Consider the following 24,461-nt stretch of genomic DNA (forward strand, 5'->3'; position numbering starts at 1 on the left):
TCTGAGGGCCAAATGCCAGTACAGTGGTACCTCAGGTTACAGACGCTTCAGGTTACAGACGCTTCAGGTTACAGACTCTGCTAACCCAGAAATAGTACCTCAGGTTAAGAACTTTGCTACAGGAAGAGAACAGAAATTGCATGGCGGCAGCGCAAGGACCCATTAGCTAAAGTGGTACCTCAGGTTAAGAACAATTTCAGGTTAAGAACGGACCTCCAGAACGAATTAAATTCTTAACCCGAGGTACCACTGTAGTGGGTGGGACCAGAAAGAAAAGTAGGCGGGTAAAGGAATGTAAATTTTACCTTTGCACAGTAGTTTCTGCACACAGTCACACACCCCATCATCCATCCAGGGAAACAAGAAGCATTGTCAAGAGTTCAAGCACACCTTCCAGCCAAGGCAAAAACATCTGAGGAAGCGGGGCTGAGGAAGGGCATGGCCTGAAGACAAGAGACTAGCTTGGAGAAATTTCTGAGTCCCCATCGCTGCCTCAACAGTTCCTTCCCCTTCTCTCCCATCTCTCAACCTGTGTGAATGAGCAGTGCGGGGGCCCAGGGGAGAAGTCATTGCAAATGATGCTGTGGGCGAATCCTTTCATCCTGCCTGAGAGCTACCAAAAGGACCAGCACGATCACCAAAGTGAAAGCCAGCAGCCCTATTTGCAAGGAATGTGTCAAGGGCAAGCTTGCTACAACCTGTGGCCCACCAAACCCAAAATGGCCCTCTCGCCGACCTTTCCATGCTGGCCTGGTTGTTCCTTTATTTATTTTATTTTACCATATATCTACAAGCTAACACATGAACATACAAACAATAACAGAAGCAAACTGTTATGAAAATTGCAGGGGGGGCCACATCTTGAAAGTTGTTAACTGTTACAAATATTATGCCTGAATGTATCCTTTCGATTTGACAGATCAGGGAATATACCTAGCTTTATGATTCATATAAAATCAAAACCTTTGCCAAGTTCCTCCATTCCAACACCATTTTGCCCTTGGAAAAAGGACTCTTTCCCCTGCCACCTCCCCAAGCTTGAAGACATGTATACACTCCAGGAAATGCCCAGAGGTGGCAATTGCTGGGCTCATTGTTCTCCAAGGGAAGCCAAATCTCATCACTTAGCCACTGGGTGTTGGGGGTCTTAACCAACATACCATGATTATCACTAGCCATAGTGAAGGATTATGACTGTACTTGGCTTTTGGGTTTCTGTTGAAAATGAAGTAAGAGACAAGTACAGTGGTGCCTCGCAAGACGAAATTAATTCGTTCCGCGAGTTTTTTCGTCTTGCGAAGCACGGTTTCGGAAAAGTTTTGGAAAAGCTTCAAAAATCACCAAAGTCTTCAAAAACCTCAAAAAAGGCTACCACACGAAGGGTCCTCGAAGTCAAGTCGCAACTGTATTAACGGTTTTAAGAAAAAGGAAACAAACTTGCAAGACGTTTTCGTCTTGCGAAGCAAGCCCATAGGGAAATTCGTCTTGCGAAGCAACTAAAAAACCAAAAACCCTTTCGTCTTGCGAGTTTTTCGTCTTGCGAGGCATTCGTCTTGCGAGGTACCACTGTAGTGTTTACTGAAACAGATTTACAAGTTGATGCCAATTCCAACACTCCTAACAGAACAAATTGTATCACATTGGAAAGTAGTAAAAGGAGAGGGGATAAAACTCTTCATAAATGATGATATCCAATTTGATTTCCCCCCATAGTGTATTTATTTTGCTAGTGTGTCCAACTGTGCAAAATAAATGGATTTAGAGCGTTCTACGCATGAGAGAAGGTAAGGAAGCAATTTCCTAAACTTCTACAACATTCCCATCTTTCCTGGGAGATTCTTGGTTAAAAAACATCAACAGTATAAAATAAATAACCACGAAGTTTTCCAAACAGGCAATATAAAAGCTGTTGGTAGAAGGCTGCATATCCAGCAGGAGAGAAAGTCCCAAGTTGTCATAGCAGCATCAACCCACACTAAACAGTGGCAGAAAAGGGGAGCCTATTGTTAATAAAACAATATGCTAAGATATTTAAAAGCTAGAAGATACCCTGGAGATAATTAACATGGGCATAATGGTGTGAGACATAACATTGGCTACTCCTCTCAGTTAAGAGCGCAGAATGCACAGAACTGAACGTGAGTAAAATTGGGTATTTGTGTACTTTTCTCTCCCACCCTCCATCAAGGAGGTCAGGGCTGCTTTCCTGAGTTTTCACCATTTCATCTCCTCACAACCACCATGAGAAATGCTAGGGTAGCAGATGGTGGCCCAAAACCTGCATCCCTCCAAATGCTGGTTGCTATGCAGGTGAGGAACATCTGGAGAACTATGCATTCTCCATCTGTGTCCTACAAGTTTCAGATGTCTGACCCTGAACTCCCAAGTCCATGTCCAAAACGCTACTCATTACAGTGGCTACCATTCTCCATTGTTCTCCATTGTTCAATCCCAGCCTCCAGCAGCCTAAAAGGCCATGCTTACACTGCTGTTGTTTGGGAGATCAGAGGCACCATATTCCCAACCCACAGCACCCATATGCAAGGTCACCTCATAAGGTCACTGTTGGATCCCAACACAGCGTGCAATGTTTCTTCATTCAACAGTTATTGAACTTATGGAATTAGCCAATGTAAGATGTAGTGCTGGTCACTAGCCTAAATGGTTTTTCCTGGTTTAGATGATCAAGGGGGTGAAGCAACCTCGCCCTGTGAGGAAAGGTTACAACAGATGCCTTAATGATTATCTGTATCTTAAAACCTAGACGCCCACTTAGCTAGGAGTCAGTCCCATTGATCTCAGCGAGTAGCCATGCATTGGATCGTGGGAGGCGGGTTATTGGCTTGTTTTTGTTTTTATAATGTGTTTATGTATTATGTATTTTGTTTTTCATTTTTATGTTGTGAACTACGCTGTGATCTTCAGATGAAGGGTGGCATTCAAATGTAACAATTACTGTATTTTTCCGTCTAGAAGATGTCCCCATGTATAAGATGCCCCATGTATAAGATGCCCCCTATTTTGGGGGACTCAGATTTAAGAAAATGGGGGGAGATGTATCCATGTACAAGACGCCCCCTAATTTTTGACATTATGTTTTAGGGGGGAACTAGTCTTATACATGGAAAAATACGGTAATAATAATGATAACGGGTTTCAAATTAATTTGACTCTATGCTGGTCTTCAAGTTCCACAGTCCTGCCCACCCACCCACCCCCGCTGGATGTTTCTGGTGGGCTGGCAAAGTAGTCCTGGATGATACCCAAGTTATTTTCCTCCTCCCTATTCATGTATGCCAACTGGCATACCCAGCAGCAGCTGGTGGGGCACTGCTATTTACCTGGATTCCCTCGATGAAATTAATATGGTGAAGAAGCTGCTGCAGCTTCTGCAGTACCAGGGTAGCACAGGAGCCCATTGGACACTCCTAACGCAGCACCTGCATTGCACCAACCAGCCTAGTGCCTCTCCCCTCTCAGTTAATGGCGACAGCTGAGAAGCCAGGTGAGCCACACTACCTCCACCCTCCTCTGCCAGCCTGGGGGCTGGGGGACAGGGGGCAGGCTGGTGTAGAGGACTCCCTGGTTCTGAATGGGGTAACTGTGCCCCTGAAGGACCAGGTGTGCAGCCTGGGAGTCATTTTGGACTCACAGCTGTCCATGGAGGTGCAGGTCAATTCTGTATCCAGGGCAGCTGTCACAAGTTGAGACCCTACCTGCCAGAGTGGTGCATGCTCTGGTTATCTCCCACTTGGGCTACTGCAATGCGCTCTACGTGGGGCTACCTTTGAAGGTGACCTGGAAACTGCAATTAATCCAGAATGCGGCAGCTAGACTGGTGACTGGGGGCGGCCGCCGAGACCACATAACACCAGTCTTGAAAGACCTACATTGGTTCCCAGTACGTTTCCGAGCACAATTCAAAGTGTTGGTGTTGACCTTTAAAGCCCTAAATGGCCTTGGCCCAGTATACCTGAAGAAGCGTCTCCACCCCCATTGTTCTGCCCAGACGCTGAGGTCCAGCGCTGAGGGCCTTCTGGCGGTTCCCTCATTGAGAGAAGCAAAGATACAGGGAACCAGGCAGAGGGCCTTTTCGGTAGTGGCGCCCACTCTGTGGAACGTCCTCCCGTCAGATGTCAAAGAGATAAACAACTACCTGACATTTAGAAGACAACTGAAGGCAGCCCTGTTCAGGGGAGTTTAATGTATTTTTAATCTTTGTTGGAGAAACCCAGCCAAATGGGTGGGGTACAAATAATAAATTATTATTATTATTATTATTATTATTATTATTATTATTACCGAGTCCACCTGCTGCACCGCTGCAACCATGGCAGTATCCCACTCCCTGTTCCAAACCTCCAAAGACAGGACATAAATCGTTACCCAAATATGTAGCCTGATGACCTATGAATCCAGCTCCCATGTCTTGGGCACTACTGCATACTTGGCAGGAAGTAAAAAAACCAGGAAGATCCTCAAGTCCATACTTTGTGACTAACTTTGGACTTGTGAACCATAAGTTGTGCAGGCTGTTTGACCAAGGCTTTAGATGCTAACAGATTTATTTTTTCCAAGTCACTTGTAAGCACTTTGATCTTTATATAATTTATACTTTATATAATTTATACTGAGTTTGCAACAGGGATTACAGAAGACACACCAATGGGATCCAACAGAAAAGCAGACTTAATTTTACTTAAAATTATTTTACATTAAAAAATCTTTATATTGTGAACTATTCTGTGAACTTCAGATGAAGGGCAATGTGCAAATATAATTAATAATAAACTTTAATCAGGGGAGCAGGGGAGAGATGATTGATCTCAGCTGGGAGGGGAATTCACAGAATTGGACTCACCACACATGACTCCTGGTAGATATGAGCCATGTGTAAATCTGAAGCTTTGCCGGCACTGAAATTGCAGCACAAGTGCTCTAGTGCATGCCAGTAACTTTTTGAAAGCAGAAACTATTTTAAAGTAGCTTTTATATAAGTTTTCAGTCTTTAAAAAAAAATGAGAATATACTATGGGGAATAACTCTTCCCTATGCTATTGGTATTTCTCTCTCTCCCATCTTAATTCTCAATATTTCTAGTTGGCATACACCCAAGAATTTGTGAAAAGACTTTGGGCCACAAAAGAATGTGTGACACAGCCTGCTTTGTGTGAGATCTGACTCATTTCTTATTTGTACTTGATCTCAGGAAAAGGAAAATGTTTCCACCATAGAATTATTCCTGAAATAATCAGCAGAGAAAGCTGTTGAGTGTAAGGGAAAGAGTTTGACAAGATAAACGCGGTTGCAGCGGCACAGGTAGTCTTGTATAAAGGGCATTCTGAGAGCTAGACTATTTAGTTTTTGCTATGTTGTTTCTCGTTACACTTGATTTTAACTCATTTTAATGAGGCATTCGATATTGCTTCAGTTTCGCTCCCTACCCAGAACTGTGTCAGCATGCCTGGAATTTTTCTCCTTGCCTGCTTTCCATCATTTATTTCCTAATTGATTCAAATGTACAACTCGCAACCTACAAACCTAAATAAAGTACATATGAGAGTCCCCGACATGTGATCGTGCTCTTCTGGCTGCTGAAAAAGACCCACAGATGTCAACATCAGTGTTGTCAAATTGCCCTCCCAAGGCCTATTTTTCACTCATGTGGAAGACTTAGATTGTGGCTGGGACTCCACATAAAACCAGGCCAGCAGAAACTAGGGAAAGCGGCACGAAATTAGCTCCCCCCCCCCACCCTTATTCTCTGCTACTCCAGTGCCAGCATTAATGGGGAAGCTGGAGGAAAATTCCATTTGATAGGTTAAAACATGCCCTTGCTTAATTTGGGGACAAACACAATCTGACAGTGGAGGCATTTCTCAGATTGGTCCTTGGGTATTTTGGTTAATTATTTTAGTCCATCTGAAGAACAAATGAACCTAGGTGGAATGCTAAGTACGTCCAAAACTGTAAGAGTCTTGCATTTGCCTGGAACTATCCCAGACCCGCCTAATAATAATAATAATAATAATATTTATGATTTTCAGTTATATACATTTCTATCATTTTACAGTCATTTTAACATTTTAACTCTGAAACACTTCTTAGAGCTGTTGCCATGGCTGCTGGGTCCCAGTTTGTCTGCGGACATGCTCTAGATGAGGGGTAGTCACTGTTGTGTCCACCAGGTATCATGGACTACAACTCCCATCAGCCCAGCCAGCTCGGCCAATAGTCAGGAATTATGGGAATTGTATTCCAAAACATATATAGAGGGCATCCCTCATCTAGAGCAGACCTGTAAACAATCTGGGACCATGAGGTTCATTTACTCCAACCCTCTGCAATCTTTTTGCTCAACACAGGGCTCAAACCCATGACGCTGAGATTAAGAGTCTCATGCTCTACCAACTGAGCTATCCCAGCTTCCTGTGCCCATCCCTGGCCTAAACAGGTTGAACTCTACCCTTCTCATGGGCTGCAATGCCAAACAAACCACTCTAATGTGCCGATACTGGAGGGGTGAGGCAGGTCCCCATGATCTGTTCTCCCCATCCCCCTCCAAAATCCCTTGTTTCAAACACCTGCACATGGTCAAGAAAACAGAGGCATTTCATACTTTTAAAGGTAAAGGTAAAGGGACCCCTGACCATTAGGTCTAGTCATGACTGACTCTGGGGTTGCGGCGCTCATCTCGCTTTATTGGCCAAGGGAGCCGGCGTACGGCTTCGGGGTCATGTGGCCAGCATGACTAAGCCGCTTCTGGCGAACCAGAGCAGCACATGGAAACGCCGTTTACCTTCCCGCCTATTTATCTACTTGCACTTTGACGTGCTTTCAAACTGCTAGGTGGGCAGGAGCAGGGACCGAGCAACGGGAGCTTACCCCGTCACGGGGATTTGAACCACCAGCCTTCTGATCGGCAAGTCCTAGGCTCTGTGGTTTAACCCACAGCGCCACCCGCGTCTTCATACTTTTAAGAAATGCAAAACTGACCAGTGGCGTAGCGTCGGTTGCTGTGTCCTGGGGCGAGTGGGTGCATGTGCCAGGAGGGCAGCAGCCCAGCCCTCACTGCTCGCCCCCAATAAGAGCAAAATAGGGCTGCACTGAGCCAGCTGCCCACCCGAGCAATGGGCAGCCCAGCCAGCCAACTGAGAGAGGAGCATTGGTCCAGGCTGTGCTGGGGGGCGCCGTGTTCACCCCACCCCCCAATTCTGCACCTGGGGCCACAGCTCCCCTGGCACCTCCCACACTACACCCCTAACACTGACCCATGAGGTATGCGTGTTAAGGCAGAGCAAGTTTAAATAAATTAGGAAGAACAAGATAGTTGCTCAAGAAGCAGCCGAGGCATCACAGAACGAGGCTGTCTACTTTACTTACGGCCAAATATGTCGCTGCATATACACTCAGAGCTGCCTCTTTGGAAGGAAATGTTTTTCTGGCTTTCATGATAAGATCTGGGTTTCCAGAGCAAGCCTCTGCACCACTGATGAACTGCGTAAATTGCTGGCATCCAAGAGCAGTGTAGTTGGGTTTGCAAAGTGCAATAAAATGTGGCGCAAGATTCCCAGTCACCACTTGTCCGGCATTTACAAAGATGTCCGTTGCAAAAAGTCCAAATGCATAAATGCCTGGAGAAAAGGAAGAGGAAAAGGAAGAGTTCATAATCTGGAATGCTGACCAAACGTTACTTCAAACAGCAATGGCAATTTCTCCATGGAAGTACCATCCAGAATGCATGAGCAATAACGATGCTAATATATAGTTTGGGTATTTAGGATGGTTTGGGGGTCACCCTCTGAGTGTGTGCACACTACGTTGTCATCAGCATACTGAAGCTCTATGACAGAAGTTACAGTAACCTTACTCGAAACAAAATAAGAAAAATTCCTCCCAGCAGCACCTTAGAGACCAACTAAGTTTGTTATTGGTATGAGCTTTTGTGTGCATGCACACTTCTTCTTGCATGTACACGAAAGCTCATACCAATAACAAACTTAGTTGGCCTCTAAGGTGCTACTGGAAGGAATTTTTTTATTTTGTTTTGACTATGGCAGACAAACACAGCTACCTACCTGTAACTGGTAACCTTACTCTTTGCTTTCAGCCTGCTCAGACTGATGAGCTTTCCATATGTTCAATATATGATTTCTACTCCGGTGGGGAGCTTCCCTTCGACAAAGTGTAGGATCATGGCAATGAAAATAATGAATAGAGTTGGGGCAATAACACAACCCTGTTTAACACCTGATCCCACTTTGAGAACCACTTTGAGATTGTTGCTGTCATATTATCATGGAGGAGCCGAATGATGTTTACAAATTTATCTGGGCAGCCAATTTTCAGAAGGACAGTCCACAGGGCATTACGATTTACAGTGCTGAAAGCCTTAGTCAGGTCAATAAACACTGACAACTGGGAAACACTGGCCTGCGAGTGCTCCAGTTGGAGAACAGCCTTTACCAAAGGTGTCATGGGCTTTGAAGACACTCAAACTCAGGATGCAAGGGAGAAACGTGCTAAGAGGAAGGCATGCTTGGCAAACCCTCACCGTGATCAACTCCCACCCGGAAACCAACCCCCACTTTTTAGCATAGCTTACATAAAGTCCTAGAATCTCTGCAGGGCAAAGAAAGCTTGGGGAAATAGATGAAATGGGGGAAATGTTGGTAATCATTTCCCTTAGAGGAAGCAGGTCCATCAATAGGTGTGTTTTTGTCCTTCCTCCCACCAAACAGTGGCGTAGCGTGGGGGGTGCAGGGGGGGCCGGCCGCACCAGGCGCAACATCTGGGGTTAGGGCAAATCCACAGGTTAGGGGGCGCAAATCCACGAGTTAGGGGGCGCAAATCCACGGGTTAGGGGGCGCAAATTACTTGCCTTGCCCCGGGTGCTGACAACCCACGCTACGCCACTGCCACCAAACATTAGCAAAACTGAGGAATGTTTATTTTGAATCTTTTATTATCAAAGCTGCATGTATTAGGCCCTGGGTCTTTATTGTTCATCAAGTACAGATGTATTCATCTCATTACTGAAAAGAAAAAGCAGATGCGTTATCATGTGACAAATTCTTTCAGGGGGGGTTTCATCAAGTTCCTTAGAAATCTGTCTGGGAATACCAAGTTGAAAATCACTGCCTCTCTTTTAAAATATTCTGAAAAGGTTTTCAGGAACAAAACAAAAAACATTCTCTCAGATGCCTCAAAATTACACTTTTTGGAGGGATTCATTTTCACTGTTGCATATTTTTACGTTTTGGGATTTATAAGACTATGGTGTGCAGCATCCTACTTTTATTTATTTATTTGCTTCCTTGTAGTTCTCAAGATGAATATTAAGATGAGGGGAAAGTATTACCATAGGTCATTCTTCACCAGCTTGTAGCCCTCCAGAGGTTTTGGGTGACTGATGGGAGTTGTAGTCCCCAACATCTGGTGAACAACAGGTTGGCAAAAACCACCATCTAGGGAAAGTTTTCCCAAACCAGGGTATTCAGCTGTTTTTTGAACTACAATTCCCATCATCCCTGACCACTGGTCCTGCTAGCTAGGGGTGATGGGAGTTGTAGTCCAAAAACTGGAGACCCATGTTTGGAAAACCCTGATCTAGGGTGAAGACTGGCATTGTCTTTGCTTTCCATCACTCTAGTGGGCATCTCAAGAGAACAGGACAAATCTGAAAGGAAGGCCGACCATGTCTTTGCACATGGTGCTCACCAATAATAATGTAAGAGTTATGAAATTCTAGGTTGTCTGATGTAACAAAATAAGCAGTTTTTTGAATACTAGTCTGGTGTAGAAGATTTAGCAACAGAATTTCATCCTGAAAGGACACAAAAACCTCAAAGGAAGCAGCAGAGAACCTCTGACCTGCAAGCCTAATTCATTCCACCTCATTTGGCCCACAAAATTGTTTTGGTGAAACCACACTCACCTGCCCTGCACTGGGCATCATATACAGGTGAGGCAGGTGAAAAACCAACTGGACTAAATGGGGTTTGCAGGCATCGCTGACTGGCATCATCTGCAAAACCCTATACACAGTACTTTGCAAGCATTGAGAATCTGCTGGTCATCAGGGCTTTGCAAGTGCTGCGTCAGGGCGCATGCCTTTAAACAGAAATGGATGATTGGCAGGTGGACAGCCTGTGTGACACATGAAGATCTGGAAAGAATGCATAATAGTCTTACCAAGAAATCTGACAGTCCTGCGCACCAGTGGGTTTATATAGCAACAGTCTCCGGTTAATATTGTTTTTTCTTGGTTTTCAAAATCCCGTGTGGCCATCTGTAAGCAAAACACTGCAGTTTCTCCAACGATGATCTTGAAGGGGGAGAACAAAGAAGAAAAGGATTTCAGTAAATATGCTTAAAAGTGTGTGCAAACAGTCCCTAAAGAAGCCAGTGTCTAGCCCAGTGAGGTGCTGAGTATACTGATGTTGGGGGAGGGGGGAGGCTGTAGATTGTCATCTGTTCCCTTATTACGCCAGAGCAGGGATAGTCAACCTGGTGCCCACCAGCCCTAACCACCATGGAACATAGGAAAGTGCATTATACTAAGTGAAGATATTGTTCCCAGCTCAGTTTTGTCTCCAATGACTGGCCAGGTATTAAACCAATGACCTACAGCCCTTCTCTACAGGCAGACTTTATATGACCAAACAAACTCATGGTGGGCACACTGCCACTAAATATGAGTTTATTTGGCAACACTCATGATTATTTGATATGATTTGTATAAATATGAACCTTGTATTCCACTATGGAATAAACTTTAGGCTACTCGTTTATTTAAAGCTTTCTATGATTACATATTATAATTATTATTCTATCATGTATTTTTTTAAATTCCTCTTTCTAGATTTTTATTGAGCATTTAAGACAAATATTTTCAGATGCAACCTGTGAGGTAGAAACGGGGATCAGAAGAAATGATGGGTGATAGAAATAGAATTTCTTCAGTGCAGGTTTTTTATATTCTGGTTAAAGAAGCCAGGCAGTTTTAGCAAACAGTTTTAGAAGTCTTGGAAGTAAATTAATTCTGGATTCTTACAGAACATACACAGAGTGCACACCAGTTCTACAATCCTTATAAACAGGAAATTCAGGGCTTCGTCTCTCACATATCATCTATGATATCCTCTGCCTTCAGTCCTTGAGTAAATATGAATTTCACCTTGAATGTGAATTAATCAGAACAATGACAACAACAAAGAGAGCTCTTTATATCCAATCCTAAAACAGCATTTTAAGTGTTGTTCACGCAAGTGTTGAGTGAAAGCCTTGACAGCATGTGTATTTCAGAGGTAATCTTGTTCTCCTTCCATCTCCCCACAGCAACTGTAAAGAACACAATGGATTTGGCACCGTATGTAGACACTTCATTTCCAGTGCAACTTTAACTGAGTCCAGAAGCAGATAAATGGCCAAGGCAGCGGGTGCAAGTTCAGAAGAATCTGCTCCAATTTGCTGTTCATGCCTGAAGAAATCTGACAGCAGTATTCTCTGGGCAAACTCCAGCCAGCTTTACCTCAGGACTCTCAAACTCTTGGGGAATGGGGCTCATTATTATTTTTTTGACTTAATTATTTGCTCACTACAAAGCAACTTACAAAAATTAACAGCCCAAAGAATTTACATAGAAACAAAGAGAAGACCTTGCAGTAAAACCATTTACAGTGACCCATAAACTTGTCATGACTAAAGTCTTTGAGGGCAGAAATTGGAAAGTGCTAGAAGATTCTGGAAGATTCTATAAGGTTCATTTCTGAGGCAAATATTGTTTTGACTATCTCAAGGTCACGCCAAGTCAGGAGAGATAAGTTCCTGCGCTCAGCAAGCTGCTCTCTCACTCTCTCTTACTTTCGTTTGTACCTCATGTGTCTGACGTTTTTTCTGACGTTTTTTGTAAGAAGCCTTTGCCTTTTAGTAAAAGTTTGTTTTTTTTCCTTTTGGACCTTTGACTCTGCATGGTGTTCATTCATTCATTCATTCATTCATTCATTCATTCATTTACTGCAGGACGCTGTCCATCAGGTTATGGACCCAGCTATTTTTTGGAGTTTTTGAGCGTTTTTTTGGGTATGGTTCCTGAGTCAAGGGCTGGCAGTGGCAAGGTGATGCCAGAGATTGCTAGGAGCCTGTACTGTGAGGCATAAGGAGCTTGTGTGGTGAGGTCAACAGAGCTGGACTAGCCATGAAGGCGCTGGAATTACTGCCAGAAAGCTGGAGCCAGAGGAGGATGAGGAACATCTCTTGGAGCTGCTTAAACAGCAGAACTTCAGCATCAGCAAGCAGTTATCAAGCAAAGAGCAGTACATTGATCATGATCTGTCAAACACCTGGGAGAAGAGATAGGCTCTCAGCTGGTGCACAAAATTTGTCAATGATGGTGTCTGGTGGACCTCATTGGGGTGAGCATTCCACAAGTGGAGAAGCCACCTTCTGAACCTCCTTCTGAGGGGACACCCAGAGGAGAGCCTCAGATGAAGGGTCCAGGTGGGCTGAGATCAGGAGAGGAACTCTGAAAGTTATTGGGATCTTGAGCCGTACAGGGCTTTTAAGGTCAGTTAAGGCCTCTTTGTTGTTCTTGTCTGACTCTCCATTCTTCCCTGATTCCCAGAGCCCTGCTTGCCTCACCAGAGTTGTTTGCCTTACTGATAGAATTTGCTTTCCTGCATAATGGACCATCCTGGAAAGCTGGAATGGGCCTCATCTGATGATTCTCCTGGTTCTGGCTTGGTTGTCAAATCTGTTGATCATGTCATGGGTTCTGTCTCAGGAGATTATATCTGCCCTTGATCTGCAGTTCTGGACTTGAATCCCACCAACAAAATTTAGTTGTGAGGCACAACTAAACTTTATTATCAGTTTTCTGGATTCCTGCCACGCCGCATTGCACGCCAGATTCGAGGGCAGAGTACAAATTTAGGTTTCCGCAATCAAAGTGAATTAAAGTTCTCTGTCACCATACTAGTACAGCAGTGGGGAACCCTTGGCCCTCCAGACAATGATGAACTACAACTCCCATCAGTGCCAGCAAGCATGGCCAGGGATGATGGGAGCTGTATTTCAGCAACCAAAGATTCCCCACACAAATCCTAGCACAACAGATCCCTTCTCAAAATGCTGGGGGGGGGGGTTACACCTTAGATGCAACAATTGATTTAGGTCCGTGCTTGGATAGAGATGTAGGCTTTTCTACTCTTTTGATACTGTCATGCTTTTGGATTTACACCCAGTTCATTCAATACAAGTACATGGCCCACACTTTCAACTGTATTCCAGCATTAGCTGCTATTTATGATTCTGTTATCACTCCTCCCACTGGGAAGGTCAAGCGATGTTCCGTGTTCTATTCTAGAATCTCCTTTACTGCCAATTACAAGCTGTCTTGAAAATTTTATTTATTAACCTCATAAAAGTAATTCGGTAGATTTCTGCCTACATTCTTCTCAATCGCTGTTAGACCAATGTTTAGATTCTCCCCTCCTTCTCCCCTCCCAGATTATTTCTAATTTTGAGGCACCTGCTGACACCTGCACCTAATGATCCAAATCTTGGCTGCATTATTTCTCATTAGCCTTCTCTTTCCCCATAAAATGAGCATTTAGTTTCAGTGTTCTCATGACAATCGTTTGTTCAGTGATATCCGAATGAAGAAACTCATAGGGTTGCGTCAAGTCTCTGATGCTTGTTTAAGCTGATGAAAGAAAATGCCAATCTGATGCAGTTTTCATTTTATAAATTTAATAAAACACTTTTATCCTGCTTCTCAGTGAAAGACTCTCAAAGTGGGTGTTTTAAAGGGGTTTTTTTCTAACAAATTTAAAAGCATAAAGTATTCAGGTTGCAGCACATTAATCAGAAAGTAAGGCTCTGTGGGTTAAACCACGGAGCCTAGGACTTGCTGATCAGAAGGTCGGCGGTTCGAATCCCCGCGACGGGGTGAGCTCCCGTTGCTCAGTCCCTGCTCCTGCCAACCTAGCAGTTTGAAAGCACGTCAAAGTGCAAGTAGATAAATAGGTACCGCTCTGGCGGGAAGGTAAACGACGTTTCCGTGTGCTGCTCTGGTTTGCCAGAAGTGGCTTAGTCATGCTGGCCACATGACCTGGAAGCTGTATGCCGGCTCCCTCAGCCAATAAAGCAAGATGAGTGCTGCAACCCCAGAGTTGGCCACGACTGGACCCAATGGTCAGGGGTCCTTTTTAAGCCCTACTGAGAACAATAGGGTTTATTTCAAAATCACAGAATGTCAGGAAACAGACTAAAATCAAAGGATCTTTCCAAACTGTTACTATTCTGAAGGCATCAAGCACATGCCAGAAAATTCAAGTTGCCCAAGTAAAGTAGATTCAGAAAGTATGGAAGTTTCAATGGGCAGGCTTCATCTAACCAGTCCCATCAGTGGAAGCTTTGTACAAAGACAACTGCTTGTGTCCCCCTCCCCACCCTTTCCCCCTCACACACACACACAAAATTGGCTCTGGGGGTCAGAAGAACTCCCAGAGCAGCATGGAGGGGGGTGGGGGCATCATTCCATCTGGCAAGCTAGAATTATTGAAGAGCGCTACATTGCATTCCACCTAATGTGTTTACTAAGGTAAAGGTAAAGGTACCCCTGCCCATATGGGCCAGTCTTGACAGACTCTAGGGTTGTGCGCTCATCTCACTCTATAGGCCGGGAGCCAGCGCTGTCCGCAGACACTTCCGGGTCACGTGGCCAGCGTGACAAGCTGCATCTGGCGAGCCAGCGCAGCACACGGAACGCCGTTTACCTTCCCGCTGGTATGCGGTCCCTATTTATCTACTTGCACCTGGGGGTGCTTTCGAACTGCTAGGTTGGCAGGCGCTGGGACCGAATGACGGGAGCGCACCCCGCCACGGGATTCGAACCGCCGACCATGCGATCAGCAAGTCCTAGGCGCTGAGGTTTTACCCACAGCGCCACCCGCGTCCCGCCATGTGTTTACTAAGTACAAGTAAATTAGATGGCTCTCTTTTGGCCCAAATTTACATTGTGTGTTGGCCGCTCTTTCAAGCATGTGCAGACACACGTACACAAAGACACACACACGAGAGAGAGGAAGGACTGACACACAAAGTGGAATACAGCAGATGAGTTGACAGCTCCCTCTTTCTCCTCTTCTGCCTGCTCTCTGTCTTTCTTCCCTTCCCCATCCCATTCACTCTCATTCTGTGGCCCACTACAAGACTCTTGGTGGAAGATATCCAACTTGCAGGTTAGCCACCCCTCCTCTGGTTTCATATGCGAACTATGAGCCTAATGGTACGCAGCAGGGCTATTTCCCTAGAAAAAACAGGTGCCGGAACTCACCGTCAAACACCTGCCTCATTCTCTTAGAATGGCAATGACACCCACCTGAGAGGGGCTGAAACCCAGCAGAGAGGTGCCAGAACTGAGTTCCTGTGAGTTCCCCCTGAAAAAAGGCCTGGTATGCAGATTTGCATGAACTTCAGAAATAACTGCAAGCACACCAAAACAAAAAAGGCTACCTTTTAAGATGATTCATAATATTATTTAAAAAAATAATTACTGATTCATGATAACAAATCTAAATTAAAAGCCTTGGAAATTATTCATCATGATTTCATGCATTCATTCAGGAGGAGTTTCCATCCTCAAGCCAAACCAACACACAGAAAAAAAATATATTATTTGTATTCAGCGGCGGAGCAAGCCGATTGGGTGCCTGGGGCCGCATGCGTGTCCTGTACCCAGGAACGCGCTGCAGGCCCCACGGTGAGTGCCGCCCGGCATTCTGTCACCCCCCTCAGTGCTGACACCCGGGACGAACCGCCCCTCCGCCCCCCATTCCTCCACTCCTGTTTGTTTTGCTGGATCATCCAATGTTAGTCTTGACAAGCTTTCCACTTCCAATAGCCAAAGGCAGAAAGTATTCTGGCCTGCATATTTTGCATTCCTGATTCTATCACTACTCCATTTTTGGCTCTTGCCCTTGTAACCATGAGTCCTGTTTCTGTCACTGCATTCAGTCTTCTAAGCCAATTTTGACAATGGGTTTATCCTGCAACTTATTTGTAGCTGCCTTGTGTACCAATGCGAAAAACCCTTATTTTGCCATGTTGCAAGCAGACTGCTGAGTTAAAAGAAGTTTACGGCGTTAAAACAAGGCTAGTCACCTTCCACCACCCCCTAAGACTCTTGCCGTCCCTCACCAAGCTTTCTGGTGCCATTGGGAGTTGGGTCCAACATCACCAAGAAGAAATCACATTGTCTTATCCTTGCGCTCAACCTACTGAAAGAGACCAAACGCATTGAATTTTAAAACTTGGAAATTGCAGGATGAAGGTGAAATATCATATGGCCTCAAGGTATGACTGATGTTCTCATTAAATATCCAAGAATAGACCTAATACTCTTGTACTCGGGGCAATAAATTCTGAGGTCTAAAAGGGACGCCACATCTGACATCTTTACGAGACAGGATTTCCTCCAATAATTGCCATGTGCTGCTGAACAGATGATACATATTGAACATATATAGCTCAATATAGCTGAACTGCTTTATTTCACATTTAGCAAGTAGTTCGTTTTTAGAAAGGCAATTTATCTTTCTTTGAAAATGGAGGGTATTGGGAAGTTTACAACTCTGCTCAGCAGTCTGCTCCAACCACTATTCTCTTACTACTTACCAAGGGGGTGGAATCATACTCTGTGTGTGTGTGTGTGTGTGTGTGTGTGTGTGTGTGTGTGTTCTTTTGAAGGGATTTTGTACCTACTGTATTAACCCCATGGCAGTTCTTAAAGTCAAGACACCCTATAGTCAAGACACCCATTAAAAACAAAACAATTCTGGTGTTTATGCCAAATCAGTCCAAAAGTCCATTTCACCACTGGCAGACACCAACTTCTCTCAGCATGTGAGGATATACTGCAAACAATAGGCTTACCAGCTGCAATAGTGGGAGAGTCAAGCATACTAATTTCACACAGAAGCATATCATTGTTTACTTCAACTCACCTGTGGAAACAACTCAGAGGCCATGAAAGAAGGGTAACAACAGGAAGATTTAAAGGAACTATTGGGAACTCAAGGCAGTAGAGATATAAGATGATCAGAGCCCCACCGAACTTGAAGCATGGTCCCAATTTTTTTTTTATAATTTGGCGGAATATTTGGACTATATGATATGTATTTGTATAATTTGGAATATTTAATGTGATTTGATTGCATTGTTAAAATGGAAAATTTAATAAAAAAATAAAAAAAAATCTACGTTGAGCATAGATTCCAGTGGCCAAATCATTACACCCACATAATCTATGGATAGGATTTGCCAGCTTCGTTACTGTTCCTGAGCTGCAGCTCAGTAGTACAGGATCTGCTGTGCATGCCAAAGATTCGCTCCCAGGTACAATCCCCGGGATCTCCAGGTAAGTCTGGGAAATGCTCCTGCCTGAAACTTTGTAGAGCCACTTCCAATCAGTGCAGACAACACTCAGTCTAAGGAAACTTCCTATATGTCTTTTATAACAGCAGCCTAAGTAGACATGATCTGAGGTGCATTGCTGCCACCAGTCAACCTTCCCACATCTTGGGTTTAAAAACAAACCTGTGTAGCATTATTGTGTCCAGGGTATCATATTCAGGCAAGAGCCAATAAACTGGAGATCAGACCAGGTAAACATTTACCCTCATTGAATGATGTTATTGGTTTCTTTTACTGGAAGTTAACTGGGGAAGAAAGACTTGGTGGAAGACTCATGTCAATGGCTACCCTGTGCCCTGCAGAATGCCACATAAGGTCTTAACACACCAGAATTAAATAGGGGAACCTCTCCCCCAAGTCAATTACGTTTCACATCAGGAAAATCTTCACCTGCTTCTTTTTTGCACTTGAGACTGCCTTTGAAGTTTCAACTGAACTATGCATAATATTGAAGGACAGTACCTATTTTGAATATTTAGTTGTGTCAAACCACTATTCTTTATTTTCAAAATTATTAATTTTTTACCCCATGTTTTAAACAGGCTAAGTAAAACCTAATCTGAGAGCTAAGTGACACAAAACAGTAGAGTGTATAAGGCAGCAATCTCTAAGCTCTTTGTGGATTTATTAAATGTAAATCCAAGTACAGGCAGTGAAGGACAATTTGTGATTTTTTAATACTTTTTTCCTGCTAAGTATGCATCTCAGTATTCAAATCTGCAAATACGAATTTGACTTTCTTCTCTGCTAAAGGCTTGTGTGCTTTAGTTTAGAAATATCATATTCTGAGGCTCAAAAACCCACTGTATATGCAAACCCCAATGGAGTAAACAATTCTTTGATCTTGCACAATCATTTGAGTAACATAACAAAGCATTGAATGTTATTTCTCTCTAGGGTTCACATTCAGGTTTCTTGCAAATAGTTTTTATGAGTGATTGTCAAGCCACACGTTACAGCAAAAATAAACCCCCAAGCATCAATTAAAGATTGGTCAAGACTTAAATTCTGACTGTATATACAGTATAGATTATTAGGGAAGCCCACTGCTTATTTCACTCCATTATAAAAAATTATCTTTATTTCTGCCCTCTTCTTAATATTATTTAACCAATGATCGATCCACAAGAAGGCTTGCCTTTTTATCCAATGACTGCTAAACTTTTTGTCAAAAGCTTTTGCATCTAAGCTTATAATGTCTACCATTCTTTTTGACATTCTTAAAGAACTGGTGAGACCAGACTTTCATTTGCAGAAATCATGCTGACTCTTCCACATCAATACTTGTTTTTTCTGCACGCTGAACAATTTAGCTTCAATAATGCTTTCCAACAACTTAGCAGTGTCAGAAGTCAGGCTAATGGGCCTGTAATTTCTGAGTTTCATCTGAATACCTTTTTAAAAATTCATATTACCCTTGCTACCATCCAGTCCTCTGGTAAGGAGACCAATTTAGTGACAGGTTCCCTATTTTTGCTAGAGCAACAATTTCACACTCGAGTTCTTCAGAAGCTCTCAGATATATTCCATCCAGGCCTAGTGACTTGTTAATTTTTAATTTGTCAGTTAGTCTTGGCACTTCATCTCTTATCACCTCCATTTGACTTCGTTCTTCAAATGCCTTTCCTGAAAAAAAACGTGATTCAGGTGTGAGTACCTGTCTAACATCTTCTGCTGGTGGATGTAAAGAATTCATTTTTTTCTGCAATTTTGCTACCCTTCTTCAGTAATACTTTTACAACTCAGTCATCTTGCAATCTTCCTACCCCTGTGACTGTCTCTTCTATCTCGTGTATTTAAATACATTATTATTGTTTTATGAAATGATTTTATCAATATGCTTCTCAATGTTTATTTGCTTGCATTACTGAAAGGCCTACAAGAAATTATGTTGTCTTCAAGTTTTACTTTGAACAAGATTTCAAAGTAGCTTCCCTGACTTTTTGAGCTTCCTTGACTCTGCTTGTTAAAGGTAAAGGTAAAGAACCCCTGGACGGTTAAGTCCAGTCAAAGGGGTGCGGCACTCATCTCACTTTTCAGGCCGAGGGAGCTGGCATTTGTCCACAGACAGCTTTCCAGGTCATGTGGCCAGCATGAGTAAACCGCTTTTGACACAATGCGTCACTGTGATGAGTGTCAGAGCACATGGAAATGCCATTTACCTTCCTGCCACAGTGGCACCTATTTATCTACTCACGCTGGTGTACTTTCGAACTGCTAGGTTGGCAGGAGCTGGAACAGAACAATGGGAGCTCACCCTGTTGTGCAGACTCAAACTGCCAACCTTCTGATTGGCAAGCCCAAGAGACTCAGTGGTTTAGACCACAGTGCCACCCGTACCCCTTGTTAACCATGCAGGTAACCTCTTAGATTTCTTTGACCTTATGATCTATGGCAGGGGTAGTCAACCTTTTTATACCTACCGCCCACTAATGCATCTTTCTTGATGGTAAAATTTCCTTTCTGTTTCCCCCTTCTTTGCACTTCCTCACTGAGGACCTTGTTTTATACAGGTGTATGTATCTGTACACATACCTGTGTCTGTTGTCGTTGTTCTTTATTGCATTTATATCCCACCTTTCTCTCCAAGAAGCTCAAAATGGTCACATGGTTCTCCCCCTCCTCATTTAATTCCCACGACAACCCTGTGAGGTAGGTTAAGCTGAAAGGCAGTGACTGGCACATGGCCATCCAGTGAACCTCATGGCCAAGTGGGGATTTGAACCCTGGTCTCCCAGGTTCCTGATCTAGCACTCTAACCCCTACAACACACATATAAAGGTAAAGGGACCCCTGACCATTAGGTTCAGTCGTGACCGACTCTGGGGTTGCGGCGCTCATCTTGCTTTATTGGCCGAGGGAGCTGGCGTACAGCTTCCAGGTCATGTAACCAGCATGACTAAGCCGCTTCTGGCGAACCAGAGCAGCGCACGGAAACGCCGTTTACCTTCCCACTGGAGCGGTACATATTTATCTACTTGCACTTCGTGCTTTTGAACTGTTAGGTGGACAGGAGCAAGGACCGAGCAACGGGAGCTCACCCCGTCACTGGGATTCGAACCGCCGACCTTCTGATCGGCAACTCCTGGGCTCTGTGGTTTAACCCACAGCGCCACCCGCGTCCCCATACATAGCTGGTGCCTTAATCCCTATCCCTGTTAAACACCACAAAGGAAAAGTCAATGCAAGCTTGTTGCTGTTGTGCAGATTCATAGCAGGTAGGTGTATCTTGAAGATCTGCCCCTGGACTCACCAAAAGTGACATTTGTGCATCCTTAGCAACGGTTGCCGCCTCGGGGAAATCTACTTTGCATGCTGGCAATTGCTCTAAAGAAAAATCCAACAGCGTAAACTGTGGTCCTTTGAGGTTTTGTAAATGAGAACTGCACTTTTCTGTAAACTGATATTGGCTTGTGAGGTGAGACCGCTGACAGGAAGTGCAGTAGCAAAAGAACTATCAGTAGCAATTTCTAGTTCATTATGCTGAGCCTTCCCCTGGGGCCATTTTTGTTGTATTTCCTTGTTGCCATTGCTCCTTGTTTGTTTAATAGACACAGAATGCCCTGCTTAATTCCCTTATAAGCAGGGTGGTGTTTTTTTCTCCCCACTATTGGGGAAAATAACCAGCCATTTTGAAGGGAAAGGAAAACAATTTCCTTGTTAATTCAGCTGGATATCTTGCTGATTAGAATAAATAATGAGATTGACACTGGAACTGAACATTAAGAAACAAATTTGATACCACACGTAAATTTAATGTTGCCTTTGCGATTGTGATCTTAAATTGTCGCCGCTTCTCTGCTTCAAATCATGTTAAATTGTTTAATTTCTTTTATCTGGACCTTTTTATGCTGCTGCTTGGTTTAAAGTTTCACGTGCTGGTTTCTATGCCTAAATTGTTTCTGTGATTCTGATGGTGAGGCCTTTCTCTGAACGGTGGCAGAAAAAGACTGAAACAAATAAATGAAATTAGGAATTCAATGACTGATTTCTGTGCGTAAAATATTACACACCACCTCCAGCTTGTTATTGATATTTGGATACGGGGCTTGTACATGGCATATTACCAATTGACCTGTGATACACATTAAAAGGTATAATGCAGCTAGCTATATTAGGGCAAAATGTGGGTCACATGTCAGCTTAATTTGCTATGGTAACATTACCGTTGGTGCATAAAACGGCCCATCTTTCCCTTTATGGACATTGTGAGGTAAATGGTAAAAATCAGGGCTGGTTTCACAGGGAGGGAGGAACTGCCAGGGATCCCCCTGGGCATGCTGCAATGAGGAAGTTTGAGGGGTTTTTAAATGTCATTTTAATATGTTATTCTTAACAGGCGATTCTGCTCATTATTGCAATTTGAAGACATTGACCATTCACCTGGCAATAAGCAAGGGTGAGCATAAGATCATTTTAAGTCATAGGAATGGAAGATATGTTGTCAATCTGTTTGTTTGTTTGTTTGTTTGTTTATGAAATGTTTTAATTTTGGATACGTACAACATAGGAACTGGAGTAAGAATGCAGACTACTGAGGAAGGCTGACGAAGCTGAAATGTATCTGGCATTCCAGGTATTCACACAACTCCACTGAAGAATAATGAGAGCATTTAATGTACTCTCCTGTATTCCTTCTTACTCACATTACTGTGAGGGAAGGTCAGCGGTTCAAATCTGCTCAGCGGTGGTGAGCTCCAGTTGCTCTGCCCCAGTTCCTGCCAACCAAGCAGTTTGAAAGCACACCGGTGCAAGTAGATAAATAAGTACCACTGCAGCAGGAAGGTAAGCAGCTCTGGCACTCATCACGGTGTCCCATTGCTCCAGAAGCGGTTGAGTCATGCTGGGCACATGACCCAGAAAGCTGTCTGTGGACAAATGCTGACTCCCTCAGCCTGAAAAGCGAGATGAGTGCTGCAACCCCATCGTTGCCTTTGACTGGACTTAACCATCCAGGGATCTTTTACCTTTACCTATGCTTATATACATGTTGAGGATACAATGTCATACAATTGTTCCACCTGTGCAAGCATTGCGGCTCATCAGGTAGAACTATCCCCCTCCTCCTCACACACAAACTGCTCTAGGATTCTCCCATTCCCCTCTCCAGCCAATTTTGGGGCCTGGGGGTACGTGGGGGAGGAGAGGGGGGGAATGTCCTTATGGGGCTGATTCGGTAAATCCTGCCCTTCATTATTATATTCTTACAGTTCACGGATTTAGCCAATTGAATTTTCTGTATTGTACAGGTTTTGTTTTAGTCCATGGGCTTTTATTATTCTTATTATATCCTTGTTTTTCCTTTTTACATCCACAGCAAGGCTCAACTTTCTTCTTTTGCTTTGTTTATAATGGTTTGTTTTCCTTGACTTTTGTGCTTCATGTAATGGTAAAAATGATTCATTTTACACAAATTCAGACTTTTAAGTAGTAACTGGAGGGGGTGATCATATCATCTCTCCTCTACACAGCTTCTCCGTTCTTCTCTCACAGCTTGCAAGAAATCCATATTTTCTGCACAATCCTGGGAACCTGCACCAGCTATTTAACAGATGGGAGTGGGGCAACATGACCGAGTGTGGGGTGATTTAACCTTGATCATTCCCTGGGTAAAGCAAGTGAGAATTCAGGGATTCTCTATATTTGGGAGTGCATAATATAGAACCCTTGATATTGGGAGTTCTTGTGACAACTCATCTCCAGTAGGTCTTGCGCCCATGAAGCAGTTGCTGAGACTGGAGGTCCATGCCTCACCACAGCTGCCTAAGTCCCTTCATCTCCAGGGTTTTCTCCAAGCAACTGGAGACTGCATCTGTGTGCAGCCAACCTCTCCTCACCCTCTTCATGCCTCTCCTGCTTCTGGAAGACCAGCGGGGATGGGAACTTGTCACAGCAGGAGGGGGAGACACCAGTGACTCTTCACCAGCCTGACTAATCTCTGCCTGTTGGCCTCCCTACTCTCCTGAGAGAGCCAGCGTGGTGTAGTGGTTAAGAGCGGTAGACTCGTAATCTGGTGAACTGGGTTCGCTTCCCCGCTCCTCCACATGCAGCTGCTGGGTGACCTTGGGCTAGTCACACTTCTCTGAAGTCTCTCAGCTTCACTCACCTCACATAGTGTTTGTTGTGGGGGAGGAAGGGAAAGGAGATTGTTAGCCGCTTTGAGACTCCTTAAGGGAAGTGAAAGGCGGGATATCAAGTCCAAACTCCTCCTCCTCCTCCTGCTTCAGCTTCTGTCTCTGATTCTGGACTCTGCCACAGACCTGTTACCTCTTCAGCTTCCAGTACCTCCTCTTCCCAGTCTTCTCCCTCTTCCTTGTCCCACCACAAATACCTGGTCTCTGAGCCTTCTTCCCTTGGGGGTTCCCCAATGGATTCCTCCACCATTCCTTTGTGCCCAACCAGTCCATGACATCAGGGCAGAAGGAGGCAGCCAAAACAGATCACAGAAATTAAAAGTGTGTGGCAATTCACAATGCCAGCCCTAGATTTAAACAATGAGGACAGCAGGCACAGCTGAGATAGATGCAGTCTTATGAGTTGACAGAAGGGAGTAACAGTGGAACCTGTCTCTATTCCAGTCCCCAGGGGGAAATTGCTACTTACCACAGGTAAGTAGGGAAGACTAAATTGCAGTTTGTAGCTGAAAGGATTATTTGGCAAAAGCCATAAATAAAGATTGACTGGCTGGCTGGAAAGAACATATTAATCAGATATTTTGAACTGGGAGTTTCAGGTGGAGATCTATATGAGAGCATTTCACACAACACCAAGTGACAAGATCTATTATTCAGTCCTCCAGCCTTTTGAAAAACAATCTGTGGTATAAAGTGGCATGTTTTGTGACACAGCGGAGCTAAAAGCTTTTTTGTTCTAATATTTTATACATCGTCTGAGTATGCCCTTTCATTCCCCATGAAAGAGGTTTTTTCTCTTCAAGCCTAGATTGCCAATGCTGGGAATGCATGAGCGTTAAGAAATTGGAA

General features: G+C 44.0%; 1 protein-coding gene across 1 annotated transcript in view; it reads right to left on the reverse strand.

Moving 5' to 3' along the window:
- PLPPR5 (phospholipid phosphatase related 5) overlaps nucleotides 1-24,461 on the reverse strand; it is an 88,352-nt gene that overhangs the window by 38,935 nt on the left and 24,956 nt on the right. Inside the window, exons 2-3 of the mRNA XM_028732760.2 lie at nucleotides 10,195-10,327; nucleotides 7,384-7,634 (exon numbers count right to left, since the gene is read on the reverse strand). Of these exons, the coding sequence (XP_028588593.2) occupies nucleotides 7,384-7,634; nucleotides 10,195-10,327 (384 nt within the window). The remainder of the gene's footprint in view (nucleotides 1-7,383; nucleotides 7,635-10,194; nucleotides 10,328-24,461) is intronic.

Source organism: Podarcis muralis, chromosome 5 (assembly GCF_964188315.1).
Source record: "Podarcis muralis chromosome 5, rPodMur119.hap1.1, whole genome shotgun sequence".
NCBI lineage: Eukaryota > Metazoa > Chordata > Lepidosauria > Squamata > Lacertidae > Podarcis > Podarcis muralis.